The following is a 26,013-nucleotide window of genomic DNA, read 5'->3' on the forward strand; positions in this document are numbered from 1 at the left end:
AGACAGGACTAGGGGAAGGGAGTGACAGGTGAGGCCCTCTCTATGCAACATGCGAGGCGGCTTACTAACGAGATGGCGCGTTGGGCAGGTGCCTCCGTACGTTTGAGGCGGGGTGTCGGCCTCGCGGGACCACTAACTACTGGCGAAGCCAAAGAAGGGGGGAGGTACCTAGTGGGATGATGGTGGCCCTAAAGCCAGCACGTTGACCCTAACGGGACCGTCCGAAATGTGAGGAAGATTTAGGTAAAAGAGCAGGTGAACGTACCTGGTACCAAGAAAAAATTCTCCGGCTACACGGTAGTGTAAACAGTATAGGTTAACCGCCTAAAACACAAGGGGGGGGGGGTAGACATGACAAAGTGTGAGAAAATGTGTAAAGCATGTGGTACATGTGCATGACTGGGAGGATCATGGCGGTTGTCCGTGAAATGACAGCTTGCGCCTGGTATGAAAGGGGGGGCCGGTGCGTGCCGTGTGGCCATGCCCAGGTGAAAGTGCGTGTCTGCAATTGGATGGCGCATAGGGACCGTGCCCCAGCCATTCCACCTGTCCATTTGTGTGTGAAGCAGCGACGTGAGTCTTTTTTTTTTTTTTTTTTTTTCCCGTCCCCTGATGATCTGATTATCAAAAGGGGAATGAAACATGCATCACACTGCCGGTCCAACTGATGAGATTCACATTTGGCACTGAAATCCATTGCAATCCGTGGGACATGCTGAATCCCTGGTGAACACCGGTAAGAAGGATGATTGTGAATATGCAAATTGCTGCTGCATGATGATGGTAGTGCCCATGATGGAGAACAGGGGGGGGCTGCTGGGGAGTATGATGATGGGGCGTGCTGGGAGGTTCTCTCGTCGTCCGCCGGCGTGCCCCCCGCACCAGATGCGGCTCGCACGGCCGCCGGGACACCGCGCACGCGGCGACGGAATCGCCGCGCATGCGCCGAATCCCGGCCACGCATGCGCAGACTAGGCACCAGGACGCGGGCGGTCCAGCAGGAGGTAGCGGGGAGGGGACGACAGGGCCGCGGTGAGCCCTGTGAAGGTGAAATGGGCCGCCCGTAATGACCGGGGGGGGGGGGGGAGTGTGTGCGGGTGTGGTGTGCACAGGAGGCGGCGGGGAGCGCCAGCCTGATGATGACATGAACGGGGGAGGAAGGGGGGGCCTGACTGATGGTGGCCGCATGGAGCGACATCGGTGACTACCCCCTGGCAGCGAACCCATGCGCCCGGAGTCCGTCCGCGGGCGCCGGGATACCGCGCATGCGCCGAGAAAATCGCCGCGCATGCGCAGAAAAATCGCCGCGCATGCGCAGAACCGGCCCCAGGACGCGGCCGGGCGCCATTGGCCGCGTGCAAGCGGAGCGGCAACAGGCAGGAGGCTGCGGGTCAGGAGGTGAGAGTCTTCCCACGTGAGTGAGACAACGAGTGGAGAGGAGGCCGCAACAAGCAAAGGAAAGTTTGGCTGTTGTTTACCTTGGTGATTTGTCTTCTATGCAGGATTCTGCCATCAGCATGGGGCCATACTATCTGTATGTAAGAGCGCCAGCCTGGTGAAGTGGACATGAACGGGGGAGGAAGGGGGGGGCCTGAATGATGGATGTTGGGGGGTGATCCCACCAGGGAATGGGGCTGGGACCGACAGGGGCTGACCGGAATCTGCTGGGGAGACGTGAGAAATGCCTGAGAAACGAGCTGGCGGTGACTGCTGCGAGAAGCCGTGACCTGGGTGCAGCGTGTGTGAGACCAACAGAAAAGGGGGGACCCTGCCGCATGCCGTCAGAGTGTAAGGCCGGAGGTGGTGCAGATGTGAAAGAGAATGCATGCCCAGGTGTGACAGAAATGCTTAGTGACTTGTATTGAAACCGTGACATTGGTGCGCCATGATGAAAAGAGCTGAACCAGTACTGGGGCAACCGTGAGGCCCTGCTGACCCGTACGAAATAACTCATACGCATTTGTGCCCCTGCAGCCGTGCACATGAACATGAGGAGGAGGAGGAGGGGGGGGGGCATGAATGATGGATGATTGTGGGGTGATATGGACTGAAAAGGACATGGGGAACGAGCCTGGAAACCACAGGGGTGCTGACCGCAGTGTTGCCTGTGGGAAGATTGCTTGAACGAGACATGACAAAATGAGATGCTGGTGACTGTGAGAAAGGCGTGATATTGCGCAGCGTCTATGAAATGAAATAACAGAAATGGGGGATTAGGCCAGAAACCATGCCGCATGCTGCAGAGGTGTTGACCGGAATGGTAGTACGGTGTGGACAAATTTCGCATGAACAAGGCGTGACAGAAATGAATACTGGTGACTTGTATGAGAAACCGTGACATGGGTGCAGCGTATGATGAAATGAAATGAACCGGTACAGGGGCAACCGTGAGGCCCCGGCTGTACCGTATGGATGACTCGAGAACCTACTGCCTGCAGCCGCAGGGGTGTTGTCCGGAGTGGTGATACGGTGTAGGTAAATTTATACATGAACAAGACATGACAGAAATGAAATGCTGGTGACCTGGGCGAGAAAGCTGTGACATTAGTGCAGCGTTTGGTGAAATGAAATTAACAGAAATGGGGGATGCCCAGGAAACGACCTGCATGCTGCCGCAGGGGTGCTGACCGGAATAGTGGTACGGTGTAGACAAATTGTGCATGAACAAGGGGTGACAGAAATGAAATACTGGTGACTTGTATGAGAAAACAGTGACATGGTGCAGCATTTGGTGAAATGAATTGAACCGGTACAGGGGACAACCGTGAGGCCCCGGCTGCACCGTATGGATGACTCGCAATTTAACGGGCAAAAACGTGACCCCCAGTGAACCTGAGTAAAGCCGGAAAAATAGAACCGAAATGCTCCAAATCCAGAACTGATGGCAACGAAAAACTCCCAGAAATTCAGCGACTCGCAGGCAACTCTCCAGACACTCCACAAGCGACCTCCTCTCTCAAAAGCTCAGACCCCAATGATGCAGGAGCCAGGTAAGGGGAGTGCCCTAAATAGGCTGGAGGCGGACCTCAGCCCCTCCCACAAATCCAGGCAATCTGCCTTAATACATGTATATATATATATAAATATATATATATATGTATATATAATAAAAATCAATGTCTGTCTATCTGTCCCCTATTGGCATTTAATAGTCTGAACTGTTGGACACAAAATTTGGCACATAGGTACATGGGGTGTCTGGGGAGGTTTTCATAAAGGTCTCAGCTCTCTTGAAATATTCTCAAAAAATGTATTAGCCAATAGGAGCTTGCAGGTCCTTCACTCCTATCCTAACTGAAATACACACAGTCACATGACCCTTATTAGCCAATAGAAGCTCGCAGGTCCTTCAGTCTTGACATACACACAGTTGTACACCAGGTTTCTATTACAACTTAGCCATTTTTCTTTCCACTGTTATAGGTCACTGTTAAGGGGACGAGTGCTGTGGAGGTCACTGTTAAGGGGACGAGTGCTTCAGAGGTCACTGTTAAGATGGTGGGGTGCTGTGGAGGTCACTGTTAAGGGGAGAGGGGCCATGTGGATGACACTGTTAAGGAGGCAGGGTGCTGTGGAGGACACTGCTAAGGCCCCATGCACACGGCAATTTGAGGTCCCCAATGCACGGGCAATGTCCGTGCCGCGGCCAGGAAGGATCGAGACTCATTCCGTGATGCGGGGAGCACACGGCCGATGGCCGCATATTGCGGACCCACTGTTTGCGGGCCGCAATACGGCCAGGCAAGGGCCGCGTGCATGAGGACTTAGGGAGCAGGGCGCTGTGGAGGTCACTGTTAAGGAGTGGGGCGCTGTGGAGGTCACTCTTAAGAGGCTGGGGTGCTGTAGAGGTCACTGTTAAGTGGACGCGGTGCTGTGGAGGTCACTGTTAAGGGGGTGGGGTGCTGTGGGAGACATTGTTAAAGGGGTGAGGCACCGTGAAGGTCACTGTTATAGGGACAGTTCAAAATAAAATTAACAGGGTTGTTGTGGGTATCAAAATTTCGATACCCAATCGATACTTTTGCCCCGGTATCAATACGATACCGGGATTTCCATTTTTTCAAGACTGGGCTGCGCTTCTGCGCAGTCTAGTATCTCTGAACATGAGCGCGCTGCTATTGGCGCGCTCATGTTCTCTCAGCAGCACGGGGAGAAGGAAGCTGTCCTCCTCCTCCCTCCCCCCTGTGCTGCTGCCGCTGCCACCAATGAGAAGAGAGGGGCGGAGGAGGGGTGGGCGCACTGCGCCACCAATGAGAAGAGAGGGGCGGTCGCACTGAGCCACCAATGATAGGACTATTCCCATGCTGCTCCGTTCGCCCGCAGTGCCCCATTACTGTCTCCTCTCCTGCTCCACATGCTGCTGATTACTATTGGAGCGATGTGGAGGAGACATCAGCTTCACTAGTGGGCGTTTCTTCTCCCTGTGCTGCGATTGGACAGCGCTACAGCCAGGGAGAAGGAACGCCCACTAGTGAAGCTGATGTCTCCTCCCCATCGCTCTGATAGTAATCAGCATGTGGAGCAGGAGAGGAGACAGTAATTGGGCACAGCTGGCGAACGGAGCGGCGCCCAGGACTAACGGTGAGTGCTGGGACATCGCTGGGCGCCGCTCTGTGTAGCCTGATACTTAGTCTGGACCCAGGAAAAGTAGTCAGTCAGTCTTTAACACAATACAGGAGGCGGGTGCCGGCAGCAGAATTGCATTGCCGGCACCCTGCCCCTGACAGGGAGCTGCGATCAGCGGCAGTTAACCCCTCAGATGAGGCACCTAAGGGGTTAACTGCCGCTGATCTGCCAGTACCCGCCTCCTGTATAAAGGGGTAATTATCATTGGTGGTGCAGAGTGCCCCCCCTCAACCCCCCATCCCATTAAAATCATTGGTGGCACAGTGCGCCGCCCCTCTCAACCCCCCAGTATTAAAATCATTGGTGGCAGTGGGCACAGGGTCCTCTCCCCTCCCCCTCATTGGTGGTGCAGTGGCAGCTTCTGATCGGAGCCCCAGCTGTGTAAGCCTGGGGCTCCGATCGGTTACCATGGCAGCCAGGACGCTACAGAAGCCCTGGCTGCCATGGTAACATCCCTGATGCTGTGTGCACAGAGCACAGGGCAGCAGGGACAGTGTGAGGTCCTATTCACCTTGATAGAGATCTATCAGGCTGAATAGGACAAGGGATGAAAGATCCCAGGTTCTAGCCCTAAGGGGGGAAATAGTTATTAAATAAAAAGTGTAAAAAAATAAAAAAAAGTAACCCCCCCCCACCAAAATATGAAGTATAAATCACCCCCTTTTCCCAATTTCCCATATAAAATATATAAATAATAAACATATTACATATCGCCACGTCAGAAAAGTCCAAACTATTAAAATATAAAAAAAAATCTAGGTGGTGAACGCCGGAATGCACGTGGCTTTTTTGGTTTATTTTTTTCACATGGTATCGAATGGTATCGAGTATGGCAATACTTTTTCATGGTATCGAAACCGAATCAAAAATTTGGTATCGCAACAACTCTATAAACAGTGTATAACTGCTGGGATTATATAGGGCTGATAGTGATTTCCCTGTAAAAAAAATTGATGCATGCCACAGATGTTCATTTTTGCAACTGGTCAAGTCTCTGGCGGATCTTCACTATGGATTTCACACTTCCAAAATCCACATCAGAATCTGGATGTGTCGTGGATTTGCTATGAAATCTATGGCAGAAAGGGTCTGCAGTGTGGGGGCAGAAAAGAACAGACACTAACTAAACTAATCTATGATCTCCCTGATTCTATAGTATTTGTTCTTCACAACAGGCTGTAAAATGACAGTCTTACTATATCACCCTTGAGTGTTTCTTGTGCTGACATCTAGTGGTCAATGCAAATAGTACATGGCAGATCCCTTCTTTTGTCAATTTTCCATCTGTTTTATCAGCTTCTTCTTTCTTCCACTTTGGACTACGTTGTTCTTTTTCCTTCTGCCTTAAAACAACCGTCTTATATGGTAAAATAACCAAGCAATTTCCCTCCGTATCTATGGATCCTGCATTAATTAAACTTTATGGCAATAGCAATGGTGCAAGTTATGATATGCAGCTGCTCTACTCTAGTCGATAGTGCTGAACAGCAACACAAGAGAGCAATGTTATTTCCATTGCTTTATTAAGAGCTGACATATCAATGCTATTAACCATAAATCAGGAAAATGAGATGTAAAGAGAATGGCATATTTATAATGAGCACGTGCAGAAGCGAAGACTAGAGGACTGCGCTCAGAGAAGCCATTCTGATATCCTGTGGACGTTTATAATGCCCAGGACATTATAGTAATCAAAATTTGTAGACCATAAATATCTCTAAATCCAAGACAGCGGCTTTTAGTACATGTGTAAGTGAAGGCACAGAATAATATATACACAACCTGGTGAAGGGGTTCATGACAGGATGGGACCCTGGAAGTAAGAAGTCTGGTTTAATATCCTAGATGAGGTCTCCTGTTCAAGACCCTCATCTATCAACTACAGTTTATTGAGCCTACAAAGAGTGCAGACAGTCTATTAATTAAATAATACTAGTGTGTAATGCTTCATTTGCCCTGTAGGGGTGCTGTAGGGAAATTGAACACTTGCTGTCGGACTTGCCAGCAGATTGCAGTTGCTCCCAACAGCAGGGGAACAGCTTATTGTCAAGCAGTGGCATAATGTAAAGGTCCTGGGCCCCAATGCAAAATCTGTAACAGGCTTCCCTCCTACTTAACCATGCGCCATTATACCCCCCTGAGAAAGAACACATCCCCTAAGCCTGTGATGGCTAACCACCGGCACTCCAGCTGTGGTAAAACTACAACTCCCAATATGTACACTTGCTTGGCTGTTCTCAGGACTCCATAGAAATGAATGGAGCATGCTGGGAGTCGTAGTTTCACCACAGCTGGCGTGCCGGAGGTTAGCCATCACTGCGCTAAGCTGACAGCTTGACATAAATCTAGCAGAACAATTGGAGCAATGAATGGTGAGCATCTCTGGATGCAGGTGCGGTACAGGGCTGGTTCTAGCTGTGAGATTGTCATGCACTAGATTATGTATTATTTTCATTTTTTACATTTTTCATGGGATAACCCCTTTCTCCACATCTAGCTCTGAAAATGTATGGCGTCTGCCAACAAGGGGTTAATTTAGGACTCATAAAATGCTAAATATCAAGGTACGTTTGCGTGAATTTTTTTTTTGCTACTGTCTAAATGAAAAGTCATATCTGTTCTGTAATTACGACTATTTTTACTGGTAGACATGAGCGATTCTTCTAAACCATTGTGGTGCGGCCACACGTACTGGGCCTGGCCACAATCCGCTGTGACAAAAACTGCCTCAAATTGTGTGGATTTTGCAGTGGTTTTTCAGTGCAGCAGTTAGGCCTCTTGAACACGAACGTCTGCGCCTCAAATTGCAGGCCGCAATGCACGAACACCCACTGCGGGGCAGCCGCAGCGGATCGCGGACCCATTCACTTAAATGGGTCCGCAATCCGGCCGTTCCGCAAAAAGATAGGACATGTTCTATCTTTTTTCGGAACGGAAGTACGGGACGAAACCCCACGGAAGCACTCCGTAGCACTTCCGTAGGGTTCCATTCCGTGCTTCCGTTCCGCATCTCCGGATTTGCGGACCCATTGAAGTGAATGAGTCCGCATCCGTGATGCGGAATACACACGGAACGGTGCCCGTGTATTGCGGATCCGCAAATGCGGTCCGCAACACGGCCACGGGGAGCACACGAGTTTGTGTGCAATAAGCCTTATACCGCAAGAGAAAAGTTAGGCATGGATTCTGCTAAGGACACTCTCTGCAACGTGCGGATGAGATTTTCTGCCCGCTATTCCACTGCGGAAAATCTGCAGCATTTCTGCTCAACGTAAAACTCTCACAAAGACCACCTCTTTGAGAAGACCCGAATTCCTATGACAGATTTTCACTTTCACCATGCTTGAGAAGACCACCCTCCAAGAAGATCACGTGGTCGTCTCATATAGAGGTTTGACTGTGTTTGCTTTATTGATGTCATGGAAGTTGTCAGGGAACATGAAGGACCGATGGGGCACATGCTGTGATAAAGGAAGCATTTTTGCTTCCCATAGATGAGGACATAAACCCAGCAGTCCATTTCCATCTAAGAAATAGCTTGTTCGTCATTCTAAATGTTGCCCGTTCATTAAATATGCTTCACATTCCACAACCACCCCCGGGCAGCTCACCTAATGAAGCGGGGCAGGACGGACGTGTTTTTGAAGCCTCCTTTGAAGAAAATGTGACATTTAACATTGTAGGTAAACTAAATATTAAACACAAAAATAAATTGATTTCCTTTAATCTATTATAAATCAGGGTCACAGCCTGTGTCAGGCGTTCTGCAGTCTGTGGAACAAAGGAATAATTTATGAGATAGGAGAAGACTTGGGGTCATTGCAGAGGTATCTTAATGGGTAATTTGGTCATCAGACCTTATCCTTATATAGAAACATGACGAGAAACTGAAATCAAGTTCCTCAAAGTTGTGTATAGCTAAAATAGAAGTGAACCTAACTGCAGATATTTTCTTCAACTTTTAAACTGGCAAAATTGCTAATCTCCTAAATTCAAGGCGACTGATGGAGGTCCTGGCCTGACCGCTCCCATATTGAGCAGGTATTGGCTGAGGAACCACATTGGGAGTGCCAATTTTCTTCTTTGTAGAACCAAGTTATGGAAGATGAAACTATTGACATTGGTGTTTCAATTGGTGCTAAATTGGGTGCCATGACTGGGGACCCACCTCTGTTAACTCAACGTGCCATCAAGGAACATGGCACAAGGGTTTTCTAAACGAGGCAACCACTTTAAGCTAAGTACATACTTGTGTTCAGCATTCAGTAATGGTCACTGTCCATTTTCACAGCAAGGGTGGCCAAGCATGGATGGTCATGTCAAAATTGGCATATTTGCTAACATACTGTACATATAGTACTGCTTGCTAATGTATATTGTTAGTAAGAAACAAGAGGCAAATGGAACAGAATATGATAGGAGTGTCGAACCAAACAGAGTTTGTCTGTAGTCTATAGCCATGGAGGCACCTGGGGACGCATTGGAGCTTATATATACACAAAACAGTTAGAGGCTTACAATTAATACTATTAGCAAAGTTAAAGGGGTAGTCCAGTTTCAAGCAATGCTCTGTTTCTTTCCGCAGTGGTCGTTTACTGGAGGAGATTAGCAGTGGGCTGACTGCTCAGCTGCTTTATTACTGTGTGCTAGTGTTTCTGACTAAGTCATGGACCTATCAGGTTCTGAACCAGGGACTTGGCACTCTATTTGAACCCCTTCCTGGCTATACACCGTTGCCAGTGATAGTCTCTGACTCACTAGATGTGTTCCTGGTTCCTTGTTCCTGTGCTTATTGGATTGCTTGTTCCTCTGACCCCGGCTTGTCAGATCTCTCTGTCTCTCGTTTGCTACTGTATTGCTTGTCTGCTTCTGACCCATTTACGTACAACTCTGGTATTGTGTTTGTCTGTCTTTGTTTGTTAGTCCGTCTCTGCACTTAAATAGTGTAGGGACAGTTGACCAGTTGCGATCTAGGGATTGTACTCCAAGTAGGTAGTAAAAGCGGGCTGAGTTCTACCTTAGGGCTTACTGTCCTTCTCTGTCCCTACCTACACTCGTAACAGCTAAAAATAGTTTTTCTCAATTGCTCTTTATTAGAAATCCTCAGTCGTTTCTGAGGTACAGGGGTTAAAACATCAGTCTATTTTCAAGCTGTTAGACTATTTTCACACTAGCAGCAGGACGGATCCAACAGGCTGTTCACCCTGTCGGAATCCGTCCTGCCGCTATTTCGCCGTGTCGCCGGACTGCCGCTCCATCCCCACTGACTATAATTGGGACGGGGGAGGAGCTCCGGCGCAGCACGGCAGTGCGCGGCGATAGGCCGCCGGACTTAAAGTACTGCATGTCCGACTTTTTAGTCCGGCGGCCTCTCACCGCGAACTGCCGTGCTGCGCCGAAGCTCCGCCCCGGTCCCTATTATAGTCAATGGGGATGGAGCTGCGGTCCGACGGCACGGCGAAATAGCGTCAGGACGGATTCCGACAGGGTTAAAAGCCTGTCGGATCCGTCCTGCCGCTAGTGTGAAAGTACCCTTACTTTCTGTTTTCTTAGAATCCCATCATCTGACAGCTCATGTGTAGCTCTTATTTCTGATCTCCTGAACTCATTATAGTTCAATCCAACGGATAAGAATTAGACTTAAATAAGTGTGCGTTATGAGTTCAGGAGATCAGAGATAAGAGGTACACATGAGCTGTCCGATAAGGGTACTTTCACACTTGCATTGTGAAGATCCGGCAGGCAGTTCCGTCGCCGGAACTGCCTGCCGGATCCGGAAATCCTTGTGCAAACGGATAGCATTTGTAAAAGGATCCGGATGCGGATCCGTCTAACAAATGCATTGAAACACTGGATCCTTCTCTCCGGTGTCATCCGTAAAAATGGATCCGGTATTTTTGCATTTTAGCATTTTTAAAGGTCTGCGCATGCGCAGACCGGAAAACTGGATCCATTTTGCCGGAACACTTTGTGCCAGATCCGGCATTAATGCATTCAAATGGAAATTAATGCCGGATCCTTTGGATGGAGAAAATACTGCAGCATGCTGCTGTATTTTCTCTGGCCAAATACCGTAAAAGTGACTGAACTGAAGACATCCTGATGCATACTGAGCGGATTGCTCTCCATTCAGAATACATTAGGATAAAACTGATCAGTTCTTTCCGGTATTGATCCTGTGACGTAACTCAATACCGGAAAACTTTAACGCTAGTGTGAAAGTACCGTAAAGGGATTCAAAGATGACAAAAAGTGACAGCTTGCAATCAGACTTATTTTTTAACCCCCTTATCTCAGAAACGGCTAAACATGCTTAGTAAAGACCAGTTGGAAAAATATTTTTTTTTTGCCCTAAATGAGTTAAATGCAATCATAAAAAGGTGTACAAAGGTGTCCATAGCCTTTAAGGAGAAGTTTAAAAAATGTCTTACCGAGGGTTTGATTGAGCCAGAGGATTCATTTCAGTTTGATAGTGGGATCCCTGATTGACAGGCTGTAATAACCAGAAAAAAAATAAAAACATTTTAAATCAATTTACTGTAAGATGTCAAAAATACAAGAGAAATGAAAAAAAATTGCACAAATAGATGAAGGGATCACAGGGATATAAAAAATGTATTCACAATCTATATGATTGAAATCCTGGAAGACACAGTGCAAAGGAACATTTCTACTGTACGCGAGCCTCCGAAGCATCAAATTGTCAATGCAGGTCAATGGAATCATCCACGTTCTTATGTGATCAAATTCGAGGTAACAGCAAGTACTGTAAGTGCTGGCAATGATGTTTTGGGATATGAATTTGTGCTTTTATGGTATGTACGGTTTGTAAGGGCACATTCACACGAACACAAAAGTGTTTCCGGGTCCGTGCCTCCACGCCGCAAAATATAGGGCATGTCCTATCTTTTGCCACATCTTACAGATCGTGGACCTATTGCAATCAATGGGTCGGCACCAAGATGCAGGGTGCACACGGCTGGTGCCTGTGTTTTGCGGATCCGTGGCTTTGTGGTCTGCAAAACAGGTATGGCAGTTATACGTTTGTGTGAATGAACCCTAAAGCAAAATCTTTTCTCATAGGGAAACACTGAGGTAATGAGGCCATCACAATAACCCTAAACTTTACCATAACCATTGAGTAACCAAAGGTTGCCAGTGAGTCCCAGTCTACAGTCCACAGGTCCTATTTCCTTCAAAATGAAAGATATTACATGACGGTGATGAAAAAACAACAGTATATTTATTTTTACTAATTAGTGTAGGGGAGTCAGATTCAGAAGTTTGGCTTACCACCTCTACAGCTATGCTAAACACAGTCAAAACAGATCTTAACCCTAGAAGCCTCTGTTATTTCCACAGACCATAACAGGTAAGGATGAAGAGAGTCCAATCCACCTCCAAGTACAATAAAATCAGTTTAACATTACCACTTTGACGGTCAGTAGAGACAAACTAATCTTTGCTCTGGTTAACACTCTTTGTTTCCACACCATATTGTAGTCATAGCCTTCTACAATTGCTGCTCCAAAGAGGTTTGAATGAGCTCTGTGGTCCCATTTTCAAAGATGGAGTTTGACTAGGGTCCACTTGCAAGCTGGCTATACTTAGAGATGTCCAAGACATCTTCAAGGTAGCCGGCTTGCAAGTAGAATCCCTTCAGCCTCCTTCGTTGATGGTGAGACCACAGAGCTTCTTGTTGGAGCAGCACCTGTATCCTCCTACGTCCACAGCATGGTGTGAAAACGAGCATCTCCCAGAGAAAAGGTCAGTTTGGCACTATATTGGTAAATTTAAACAGCTTTTATTAAACAGTTCCAAACCTTGGTTTGACTGCTACTTAACTAGGAGATCATATTTTTGCGTTGGTGAAGTAAAGCGGCAAACACCATTAGCTTCACAAAATGACTCTCAGGGACCATATCTGGCAGTAACCTATGGTTTGGACACACGTGCTGGATATATTCTGCTGCTCTCTACAAAGAGCCATTACTCACTGTCCCTACTGGGGTTCCCAATTTAAATTTCATACAACCTATTCAGAGCACTTGGAGGAGCCCCATGCAACAGGGAGAAGATGCAAATGCCATCTGTTTTTGGTCATGTTTGAACTGAAGACCTACAGGTAAGTGCTAACCACTGACCCACCAAGTGATTGGTGCAGAATCTTGCTTTGATTTAGATGAAACATAAGTAATTTGAGCACCTAAAAAAGAATTGCTCAAACTATTTTGCACATTGCCTACCATACTCTATATGGACAATAATCATCATGGAGAAGATAGGACTTCCTAATGAAAACGTACAAGTTCTTCTTTCAGTTTTTACGTGAATTTCCTTTTAATCTCAGCTTGGAAAGAAGGGCTTGGAGCCTAACCAGAGATGTCTGGGCAGAACAGAACATTTGCTTCGAGGTCCTGACATCTCAAAATATAATTTAAAAGCCATCCCCTCCATCAAATATGCTGCACTGCCAACCAATAGCCACAAGGCAAACTCCTGAAAGTATGAACCTAGCGTGGCTGTCAGAATTATATATGTAGTCATTTATTCTCAGTATCTGCCAGCTGACATAAGCTGTTTGGATAAGCCAATATGCAGTCAAATGAAGCTTTCGATGATCGGTTTGAGTTGCTCAGTACGAGCACTTTCCCTTCTCCGACTATGAAAAGTGGACATTATGTTCAAACATTTCGCTTTAATAAATATAACACTTTTGATCTAATAGTCATTAGTTTGATCAGCGGGGTGCAATTTTGTAATTGCTGACGGAGATTCCAACTAAGATCCACTAGTAGTGAATACAATAATAAAATATCAGATAACTACCTTGCTTAAAGGGAATCTGTCATTACCTTTCTGCTGACCTCACCGAGGGCATCATAAATTAGTGACAGAAATGCTGATCTCAGCGGAGTGTCACTCATGAGCTAAAAGTGGTTGCAGAGAACCAGCATCATATTCATTACAGCCCAGGCCTGGAAAAGAGTCACGGCCACCTGAGAAGAGTCCTGGTTATTCATAATCTCCTGCTCTCTCGCCCATCTGCTGATGATTGGCAGTTCTCTCCTAGAGAGAAAGGGAAAAAACTCGGTAGAAGACTGTCAGCCATCAGCAGGAGAGCAGGAATTCATGAATAACCATGACTCTTCTCAGATGGCCGTGACTCTTTTCCAGGCCCAGTCTGCAATGATTTTGAGGTTGGTTCTTGGCAACCACTTACTTTTAACTTATAAATGACAGACCGCTGAAATCAACTCACCTGTCTCTACTCTATTCTGCCGTTAGTACGGACAGCATAAAGTTGATGACCGATTCCCTTTAAAAAATTAGTTTTGTATTTCTGGTCATAAATGTTCACTAGTAGAATTACAGAGAGCCAAAACCAGGGGAATGCATAGAAAAGCTAGGGGCCCAAAAGCCCACAGAAAAAGGTCATCGGAAACCCAAGAATTTTAGCATAGCTCGACAATTATCATATATGTATTATGGCCACTGGCCACCCAAAGCTCCACTGACAAATGGTGTAAGGGCCAGGATGGATTGGGTGTGCTTATTGGGCATCGTGACCAATCTTTTGTTTTCCTGAGAGATAAGTACTGGCCGGGGTGTCTAGCAACGGGTTACTCTTTAGTGATGAGCGGCAGGGGCAATATTCGAATTCACGATATTTAACAAATATTTGGGTGAATATTCGTCATAAATACAGGAATTCAAGCATTCGCAATAATTTTCTTGATTCGGCAATGTAATATTCGCATAATGCGCGCACAATACAGGCAGTGGGTCACTTTTGCTACATTTTTCAAGCTGCTAGAAGTTTCCTGAGACTGGAGAAATCGGTTGGCACGGCAGAACATTACGATAGCTGTATATGCAGATAGAGTGCTCCAATATATTCGCGATTGCGCAAATCGGGAATTAATGATGCACATATTTTTGCTGAATACGTGCAACTTCACATTTTAGCAGATCTGACTACATATTACTGATTGGTGCACTAAGTGTTGTTGTGAACTTGTGACATCACAGCACTATCTACATTCTATCACTACACTCAGCTACACTCTACACTATCTAACCTACACTGACTATCTCCCACTAACTATCTGTATTATATATATGAACTAACTAATCTAATGTAATTACACAGCAAAGCACAGAGCACAGCAATGACACTGCTCTCTCTCTCTCAGAACTGCAAAAAACGACTGCTAGGGAGGTTCTTATATAGTAAGGGGTAGTCAACTTTCCTATTGGTTGCTAGGGATGTTGCTAAGCTCAGACAAAGACATTGCAGCCTTCTCATTGGCCCACAAGCAGGAAGGGTGGGTACTGATGAAAAAAAAATCTAGAATATTCGAGATTATGAATATATAGCACTATATTCTACATCTTCGCGAATTCTCGAAGTGGCGATATTCGCGATTAAAATTCACGATTCGAATATTCGCGATCAACACTATTACTCTTTTCTCCCGACTTAAAACACAAGCACATGCTGCCAAGCTGATGGGGAAGCCGTCTGACACTAATGAGAATGTATGGGCACCTTAACTGTGAAGGACAAGACGACCTCTGTTGGTGGATCATATTCCATCTGGGATAAGAGGATACTTGTTCACTTTCCCAAACCCTTTTCCCTTAGTAGTACCAGAGGACATCCCTACCCTTGACCCAGCCGAATTCCTTGCATAGTTTCAAGGCTCTCATGGTGAAGGGAAAACCTGAGATGTATCCATTGAATGCTTACTTTACACATGTGTAACTTAATGCCATTCCACATACAGTAAGTCCTTGTTGATGGTTGATGGTATGCATGGTAGAATCAATGCAATGGGAAAGTACTCTAAAAAAATAAGGGAACCCATGGTATCAGGGACATAGCTATGCAGAGATTGAAGATGCAACCAGGTTCTAAAGAACCGCCTGGTAAGTGGGGGTTCTGTTACAGATTTTACATTGGGGCCCAGGGGCTTCACATTTACACCTCTGCCTACTATTTAAAATCCAGAATATCCATGTCAGCAGTGAAGAGCAGACAAGATTTAGTTAACGACGTCCATAGTAATATACCAGCTCACCTTTAGTAGATTTTATCAACCTTAATAATTAAGATTTAGTTAAGTGTTACGAATCAGCAAGGTATGGATCCACTGGGTCAACTAACTGGTTTGTCTTTGGGATAAACCCGAAGGGCGTTATTCTAGCAATCCCCTAGTATTCACCCTTTAGCCCATGTAAAGGGATCTGGACTTCACTGCAGGTAAGCACCAGACTGCTACCTCTTGAGATAGTCACAATATAGATGGCAGCTGACCCACTGGGGTCAGGGACTCACGTGCAAGCACCAGGAGCTCAGAATAACAAAAACTGCAAGTATAGTCTGAACAGTCACTTAGGTTAAAATGCTGATTTTAAGGCCAAAGAGGAACACTTAATGCCTGATGCATAATGTAGCCGAAGGCAGATAAAGGACAGGCTGGCTAGCAGGCAGGGTAGTAGTGTAGACACAGGCAGGGTGATTGGCAGGAATACAGACTAAGTAGACAGACTGGGTTACCCTAAACAAGAAAAGAACAAAACTTGACTAGAAAGTGCAGTAGTACAAAGGAAGGAGATAACGCAGTATAAACACAAATAAAATGCAAAAAAAACCCACCTTTGTTGGCCAGAAGGGAACCTAAAGCTCAGGCACCCTCCACCTAGAGAGTGCTCTTCAAATGCCCAGGGACCCTCAACCTATTGGCTGGGGAAGGATTTGGAAGCATGCACATTGGTCCCTTTAAGAATCTGGAGGTGAGCGTGCACCCTAAGGAGACACAGGCTGGTCCACAAGGCAGAAGCATGGAGGCAGCGGCATGCTAAGTAGAGCAGGTATTATGTCCGCAGGGGAGAGCAGGGCAGGCGGCGGACAGCTGACCTAACATTAAGTATGAAGACACAGTCGTTTATATTATTTACCTCCCTAAAACAAAGCGATCTTGTATAGTCCACTAGAGATTTGGCTTTCAGCAGACGAATACAGTCTATTAGCGATGAGACAAATTTCACGTCCCCAAACCCTTTTTTAAGTGATTGTTAACAACAAGAAGCAGGTTTCATGGTATTTTCCGCGATGATAAACAGATTCTTTAGAACAAATCTGAGTGCAGCCCGTGAATGACTTTTTAGTTTGAATAAAATTGTAAATGGAAACATTGAAATATGTACAGATCGAAGGCTGTTGCAGATTTACAGTAAAACAGGGTAATTTTTTTGTAGGCTGTGGGATAATAAAACTCTGAGACAAAAGCAAAAAAATAACATTAAAATCCCATCCCATTACAGAAGCATAACATCTGTCAGATAAGAGTGGAATTTTCCGCTATTACAGTACATTGATTTAGGGACTCGGTTTAATCCTTATTTAGTGATTTAAACAGACAATTTCTGTACAGATTTATTTTTGTCTTATTTTGGAACCCATGATGCTTCATGCATAGGTGTATCTTAAAGGAGTTGTCTGGGGGCCTTTTGGGTAGACCCCCCCAACATAGCTGGACATGTGGAGGGAATCATACTTACCTGATCCCCAATGCTGGGTTCCTGCTCCTTTGCTCCCCTGCAGCTCTCCGTTCTCCCAGCCTTAACATCCAGTTTGACTTGGGTCACATGGCTGCTGCATCCAATGACTGACCGCAGCGGTTAAAATGTCCCCCATGCGTCGTGTCACTGGATCATCTCACCAGTGAAGGCTAAAGCCAGTCAATGGATGTAGGGGCCACGTGACCCAAGTATAACCAGATGTTGATGCTGGGAGAATGGACAGTTGCAGCCACAGGGGAGCAAAGGAACTGGAACTGCAAGCCCAGAGACCAGGAGCAGACATGGGGGAGCGAAGAAGCCAGAATCCAGTGGTAGGGATCAGGGAAGTATAATTCCCTTTGCATCCCTCCGATTTCCTCTCTGTTCACATTGGGGGGAGGGGGAGGGTCTCCCCATCAAGCCTACAGGGGATAATGTAGCTCACGTGTGTGTCTATATATATATATACACGATTCATACATGCATCCATGGGAGATTGTTGTGGCCATGTTCTGTGACCTAGGCAGGGAGGGGGAGTAGATAAGCTCTTACATCACCTATTGTGACTAGTGGATGTAGTGTTATTTATGTTAAAGGGGTTGGCTCATTTCAGACATCGATGGCATATTGCGAAGATATTCCATCAATGTCACATATGTATGGGTCTCACTTCTGGGACCCACTCCTATCTCCAGAATGGGGCCCTCAAAGTGAAGGAGAGCACACTGTGCATGCATGCCGTGCTGTCCATTTATTGCTATGGGAGTTCCAAAAATAGCAGGGCATGCTCGGTGAATTGAGGACTGGCTGCACATGCACGGTTGCTCCTTGTTAACTTTTGGGGCGCCATTCTGGAGACAGAAGTGGGTCCCAGAGGTGGGACCAACAGTATCTGACATTGATGGCATTTCGTAGCGATATGCCTTCAATGTCTGAGATGAGCTAACCCAGTTAAGGTGTTACTTTTTGTTGTAATCCTGCCTATGATGATAAAGAGATTACTTTTTTTCTTACAATATAGATGCAAGTAGTTTATAAAACAGAAATGTCAGGAGAGGTGGCAGGTTTTTAAACACATAAAGATAGAGATGTGGCACAATTCTGAACCATTACGGCAAGAGCAGCAGCAAAAACAGTGGTATAGATATAGGTGTTGCAGAGTTTGCAATTGGGACCGGCAGGGAGACCCGCCAGTAGGTCTTATAAAGAGAATACTAGTACTCTCCTCCATTATGGAAGCACTCACTAGTATGCAGGAGGCACGGGGAGCGGTGAGTAAAGCTCTGTACTCTCCCCTGCCTAGTCTTCCTCCCTGGGCCCATATATACAGCATCAGGACGTAGTGTGCGCATTAACACCTGACGTTGTACGCAGTCAGGTCAAAGTGCAGCGCGGTTCCGGAGAAAACCAGGGAACACGACTGCAGGGGAGACCTGAAGAGCAGTGGTGGAGCAGGAGAGGAAAGGCTGTATGTGGCCTGAAATGTCACATTTGACTTGTACAGCCGCATTTCTAATATAGATCAACAATTTCTGCAACTGAATTGCTGGAGTATCTATTTTACTGCAGGAGAGGTAAGTTCATTTATTTATTTTGGGTCTGATCTGAGGTCTGATGGGGGTCTTATCTGAGGTCTGATATGGGGGTCTGACATGGAGGCCTGATAGGGATATCAACAGGTTTGATCTGGGGGATCTAACATGGAGGTCTGATGGGGTCTCATCTAAGTATTTGATATGAGGTCACATCTGAGGTATTTTCTGGGGGTCTGATTTAAGGTCTAATATGGGGGTCTGATTTAAGGTCTCATATGGGGGTCTGATTTAAGGTCTGATGGAGGTCTGATCTGAGGATCTAATATGGGGTTCTGATCTGAGGTGTGATATGAGGGTCTTATCTGAGGTGTGATATGAGGGTCTGATCTGAGGATCTGATATGGGAGTCTGATCTAAGGCTCCTTTCACACTAGCGTTCGCTGGTCCGCTCGTGAGCTCCGTTTGAAGGAGCTCACGAGCGGACCCGAACGCCTCCGTCCAGCCCTGATGCAGTCTGAATGGAGCGGATCCGCTCAGACTGCATCAGTCTGGCGGCGTTCAGCCTCCGCTCCGCTCGCCTCCGCACGGACAGGCGGACAGCTGAACGCTGCTTGCAGCGTTCGGGTGTCCGCCTGGCCGTGCGGAGGCGAGCGGATCCGTTCAGACTTACAATGTAAGTCAATGGGAACGGATCCGCTTGAAGATGTCACCCTGTGGCTCAATCTTCAAGCGGATCCGTCCCCCATTGACTTTACATTGAAAGTCTGAACGGATCCGCTCAGGCTGCTTTCACACTTAGATTTTTTTCTAAGTTATTAATGCAGACGGATCCGTACTGAACGGAGCCTCCGTCTGCATTAATATGATCGGATCCGTTCAGAACGGATCCGATCAAACGCTAGTGTGAAAGTAGCCTTAAAGGTAAGGAGGTATGTAAGGGGGTATTTATAAGGGATTATTTGTTGTACTGGTGCACATTATAAAGGGTATTTTTTTGGTGTACTGGTGCACATTATAAGGGGGTATTTTTTGTATTGACACATATTATAATGTGATATTTTTGTACTGGCACACATTATAAGGTAGGATTTTTGTACTGGCGCACATTATAAACAGAATTATTACTACTGGGGGACTATAGGAAACATGATTACACGTAGGGGCAGAATGGGGGCATTATTACTGTTGATGGCACTATGCACTCTGGCTGATTATTTTTACTGGTGGGAATCTGGAGAGGACTATTACTGTGGGGGGTACTTAGCACAATTATTTTTGGGGAACATTATGGGGGTAGGGTAGGGAAGGGGACGGGTCGGTAGCCCCATCTCATTCACCATTTTCTACGCCTGTTTTAGGTGTAGAAAAAGATCTAAATGTAAGACAGCTCGGAAGCTCTCTTACATTTAGAACTGGCGCTGGATGCGCCAAAGTTATGGAGAGGCCAGCGTCCACTGCCAGTTTAGGGCTTTATTAAGGCCGGCGACTAAAATGCTGATCTTAGTAAATGTGCCCCTATGTTTACAACACTATTAGTGTCAGTGACACTATTTGCTGGGCGCAGTTATTTTTTAGGGCACTGTGTGCTAATAATATTGAAGGGGGCCATTATCCGAGTTAGCACTTAAATTTTCAGGGGGATTATCTGTTTCTGCAGTATAGTATTGGGGAGCACAGCGGGCACAGTATTGGGGGTGGCAGAATGGGGTGTTGAGAAGGTGGGAAGATATGGAAAAGTAGGAAACTAAGATGTCTGTCAAACTCTGCAGAGACAAGAGACGGCTGAAAGAAATCATCATGGTGGTCTGGTCTGAATGGAGAACATGAGGAAAGAGCACATCTATATCAGAGGAGACGTCACTGGATGTTAGAGGTATGTGGAGCTGTATTACCCTTCATGTTTTGCAAAGCTGTATGTAACATTTTCGAAGTGAGTCTTTAAAGGGTTTGTCCGGGTTCAGAGCTGAACCCGGACATCCCTCCATTTTCACCCTGGCAGCCCCCCTGACAGGAGCTTTGGAGCACTTCATGCTCCGATGCTCTCTTTTGCCCTGCGATAAATCACGCAGGGCAAAGGCATTTTTTGGAGATCCAGTGACGTACCGGGGCTCTCCATGGGGCTGCCCGGCAGCACGGTGATGTCATCGTCACTGAAGGGCGGGATTTAGCGCTGCCCTAGCCAATAAAACGCCCACCCATCAGAGCAGGTGACGTCACCGAACACACTGCCGGGTGGAAGTTTCCGCCCGGCAGTGTATTATTGAAAGCAAAAGAGACCTTGTCCTGCGCGATTTAGCGCAGGGCAAGGGAGCGCATCGGAGCATGAGATGCTCCGATGCTCTTGTCAGGGGGGCTGCCTGGGTGAAAATAGGGGTATGTCCGGGTTCAGCTCTGAACCCGGACAACCCCTTTAACAGTAGGGCTGAAGGGAAGGGCTTAGGTTGAGAATTTGGCATGGGGAGGGTGTGCGGTTTAAATTTTTGCCTCAGGCAGCAGAAAGGCTAGGGGCACCACTGCCCCTTGCCACAAAGCACTAAGGGAAGGGGGGCCCAAGCTGATCTCTTGCACCAGGGCCAACGAGCTTTTACCTAAGCCCCTGAGCAAAAACAATCTACATTGTTAGCAACTATTAACCTTTATGTGGAGAACTGGAGATCCACAGGACATGTTGGACGGCGCTATTAAGGTTTTAGACTGTATTTATACAGGATTGTATTGATGTAGGAACTTTTTTGCATGGAATTGCTTGCCTAAACCCACAACGGAAATTTGCATTGCAAATATTATCCATCTCAATATTAGGGAACAGTTGGTTTTATAGACCATATAAATTTACATACTGAATGCTTGTCAAAATAAAGAGTATTATAAAGTCAAAGCAATGGTGGTGATAGCTGTTTATTAAAGGAATAGGAGTCGCCGAGCTGTAACTCGGGAAATCAAAGTACAGGTGCATTACCATTCTGTATTACCTCCAGCTATATAAACTGTTTAACGCTACTAATGTGTGAGCAGAGCATCCGAAAATGCACATAGAAACATGAAAGATGTCTCACCGTGATCCTAAACCCCACAAGGAATAGTTCATACTATTGCTCAGGTCTGAGACATCTGATGTGTAAGCCAAGCAGCGGACGGCTCGAGAGCAGGGCGGCTTATATAATTAGTGCGGCTGAATTGGCGGTTTCTTAGTGATTGATCTTATAGTAAATGCGATGTTCATACTCTTCTGTTACAGCCAATAATGCATTAAAATAATTATTATAGCTTCTGTAAGACGTAACAAGAGGCAATGATATTCATCACTACAGGCAGCCCTGTTATTTGCAGAGCCATCTATACAGGGATAGGATGCTTTATAGTCAATATAGAGCAACTAACACTGAAAATACTAAATAATATTTATAAATTGTTAAAAATGATACTCAACAGCTCTAGTGGATGAAAGGAAGGCTAGCTCAAAAACAATATGGCTGCCATTAAAGGGGTTGTCTCACTTAAAGTAGCATTTATCAGGTAGAGGAAGTTACTACAGGGCACTTACTAATGTATTGTGATTGTCCATATTGCTTCCTTTGTTGGCTGGATTATTTTTTTTTATCACATTATACACTGCTCTTTTCCATGGGTTATGACCACCGCTGCAGCGCAGATATGAGGTGGCCGGGACAGCCATGCGCACTCCCACAGTCCCGGCCACCAGAGAGGCCGCCGCTTTTTCCTATAGTGTGCAAGCACGACCACCGCTGATGGATTGCAGGGTGGTCGTAACCCCCTGGATACAAGCTGTGTATAATGTGATGGAAAAATGAATCATGCCAGCAAAGGAGACAATATGGACAATCGTGATGCATTGGTAAGGGACTTGTATATAAGGGGTTGTCTCACTTCCGCAAATGTAAAGATTAGATTATTAATGTAGAGAACATTAATACAAGGCACTTACTAATTTATTGTGATTGTCCATATTGCCCCCTTTGCTGGTTTAATCCATTTTTCCATAACATTATACACTGCTCGTATCCTGGAGTTAAGACCACCCTGCAATCCAGCAGCAGTGGTCGTGCTTGCACACTCTAGGACAGGGATGGCTAACCTGCGGCTCTCCAGCTGTTGCAAAACTACAACTCGGAGCATGCCCAGACTGCCTACAGATATCAGCCTACAGCAGAGCATGGTGGGAGTTGTAGTTTTACAACAGCTAGAGAGCCGCAGGTTGGCCATCCCTGCTCTAGGAGAAGGGGACAGCTTTGGAAGTGCACACAGTCCGGCACTTTTGCATTGCAGGGTGGTCATAACCCCTGAAAACGAGCAGTGTATAATGCGATGGAAAAATGAATCAAGCCAGCAAAGGAGTCAATATGGAGAATCAAAATACATTAGTAAGTGCCATGTATTAACTTTCTCTACATGATAAATGCCATTTGCTGACGTGACAAAACCAGAGAAAAGGATTCACCCTCCATGAATACACTTTTAATTGTCAACATTTATGGCAAATCCATATCATATAAATGCATGAAAGGTGAAGGTCCTAGCTCTGGAACCACCTCCTGTTAAGATGGGAATATCCCTTTCAGGTGGCCATACACCTTACATTACAGTATCCAATCCCAATTTCAGTGGGATCGGCCAAAGATCTCATGTGTATAGTGGCCTCCTGATTCTCCCTGGATGGCAGAGGTTGGGAGGAGATAAGGATCAGGAAGATGGAGTTCAACTTCCAGATTGTTTTGTTCTTGAGAAGATGAGCTGCGGCTAGAGTTGTCTTGCAGCGCCTTTCTCACCGCTCTTCGATCAGGACACATGAATGCTTAGCTGAGTTGACATATATGTGTATGAGGGTTTAAGCAAAGCTTAAGGCCTCCATATACATTAGTGGTGTATTGTCAGGTGAACCCAGAGTTTTGGCGGAACTGGCCCAGAATGTAATTTGTATGGGGAGCGCTTGACTTTCCCCTGACTGAGCAGAGGACTGGGCACATTTAATTTAGCTTCACCCAATTTTTTTGTTCTTTAGAAGTGTCTGGTAGTAGCTTTCTCCTCTCACCCCACTGACAACACACTCGGCCATATGGGGGAGTAGGGAGAGATTGCCGTCCGATGAATGAGTGTTTGGTCAATCTATACTTTACAGTCTCCAGGAAATGACGGAATACAGCCTTCTCCCCTTGAGACCAGAGGAGAGGCATACAAAGCCTTACCTCTATGTATAGCATTATTATCTTGCTGCCTCTGGACCTCCAGAAGTACAATAGAGCTGTCAATAATCCACCCTGTAATTATATTGAGATGACTCTGCTCAACACATCCCAGTCTGTACAGAAAAGCTGTACAGTAAGCTTCGGAAATCAGAAAGTGAGAGCCTATTGTCTCTAATGGCCAGTGTGAAAACTGAAACATTTCAAGATTTCTTTTCTAGAAAATGAGAAAAAAACACAAAAAAGAAAACAATATACAGTATTTACAACAAAAAAGTGAATTCAATAATGTGACATTTTCAGATGACCCGTTCCTTTTAATATCAAATAGCTCTCTGATCCTAGACAGTCAAACTCATACTCAGGAACAGCCATAGCTACAGTCTCCAGAGACTTTTGGGAATCCACCAGGGGCTGAGGGGGTGTAAGGGTGCGGGGGAAGCCAATGGGGGTTATACCCTACTACTTCTTTGGAACCTCTCCGTTCTGGCCCCTTTACATAGACAGTGAATCTTACATCTCCTTATATTTCCGGATGTTACTTGTTATGTTGCGTTCAGATTTCGTGATCCTTTAAGCCTCATTTGCCTAATGTTTATTTACCTCGCTCCAATCCAGACAACATGGAGGGGAACTGAACGGCAGGCTTGCCATGCAAATCCCCTTTTCCTCGTCATTTGCCAATAACAGAATTGGCACTCAGGACATTTTCAGAGGCGGATGAGGTGCCAAAAAACGAAGAATTAATTTGTGCATCCGAAAGTGAGAAGGAAGCTGTGAGGACGTGCGGCTTGATGGCAATCTGACATTGTTTGTGCAGATTCTGGCGAGTCCCAGATACCGGAAAAGAAGGTGAATCTGCTGAGAGTGACAGGAGCGCCTCACGTGTGCCGCGTATTTACTGCACGTAGCCAGGCTGATTGTTCATTATTGAGCCTGTCAGCGAGTACGTCTCATGCATTGATGAGAGACATTAAGCACAGATGTAAGAACATTATTAGAGCAGCTGGCGTGCCGTTACTGAATCTGATCACGGAGAGAAATTTACTTCAAAGAACAATTATAGGGCGCAAAAGTGATGCCAAATTCTTATCCCGATGCTAAGAGAGAGGCACGAAGCGAAATGCAGAACCAAAGAGAACAATAGATTTTACATGTGCAATAGCCAACAGCTGTTTCTACTTTAAATACAATGGAGGAGATTTATTAATACCGCCACACCGCATGAACATTGGCCAATAACTCTCCTCCCCCGGTTGTGCGCCACACCTTGTTCTTACTGTGATAAATGGTAAAAACAACTCTATTATTTCTGTGTTCTTCTATAGGTAGATTCCGAAGCTATACCCGGTCTTCCAGGCAAATTATACAAGCGTACAGGGGTGTAGCAGTCACCCATGGTCCAGGTGCCTGAGGGGCGACCCTAAAAAGACAGCAGCCTTATACATTCCACGTGATAGGAGGGGGGTCCTGGTATAGATTTTGCAATGAGACTCAGGAGCTTCAGGTTACCTCTCTGGAGTCGCTGAGAGAAATGCATTGAGAAAACATTTTTGGCATTAAAAAGGCTTTTTTTTTCTTCTTTTTTTTTCAAGACAATTTGTTAAAAAGTGGGTGGGCTGATCAAAAAAGCTTAAAGGGGTTGTCACATGACAAAAACCTATCCCCCCCCTATCCACAGGTCTGATCGTTGGGGGTCCAATCACGATAATGGGCGCCCCATGTTCCTCTGTACGGGTGGAGCAGTGGTCATGTATTTATCCATTCAGATCTCATACTTGGCTATCTCCGCGGTCCCATAGAGCTGAATGAAGTTAAAGGGGTCGTCCCATTAAAAATATTCTACAGTTTTCAAGCCAGCACCTGGATCTGAATTCTTTTATAATTGGATGTAATAAAAAAATTGGTATAGTTATTCAATAAAATGTATCTGTATGGCACCACCTGCCGTTTTTTTTTCTTATTTCTTTGTCTTGCTTGATGAGGAGGCCGCACATGCTCAGTTTCATCCTTTCACTGCCTCCTGAGCTGTGATAGGGAGAGCATGGACACGCCCCTTGAGCTGTGATAGGGTAGAGCGAGGA

The 26,013-nt window shown here is 46.1% G+C and overlaps 1 protein-coding gene across 1 annotated transcript in view; it reads right to left on the reverse strand.

Moving 5' to 3' along the window:
- Positions 1-26,013, reverse strand: part of CFAP20DC (CFAP20 domain containing) — a 327,497-nt gene that overhangs the window by 34,633 nt on the left and 266,851 nt on the right. The window contains exon 6 of the mRNA XM_044301886.1: positions 11,058-11,119. Coding sequence (XP_044157821.1) covers positions 11,058-11,119 — 62 coding nt within the window. The remainder of the gene's footprint in view (positions 1-11,057; positions 11,120-26,013) is intronic.

The sequence above is a fragment of the Bufo gargarizans genome, chromosome 7 (assembly GCF_014858855.1).
Source record: "Bufo gargarizans isolate SCDJY-AF-19 chromosome 7, ASM1485885v1, whole genome shotgun sequence".
NCBI classification, from domain to species: Eukaryota; Metazoa; Chordata; class Amphibia; order Anura; family Bufonidae; genus Bufo; species Bufo gargarizans.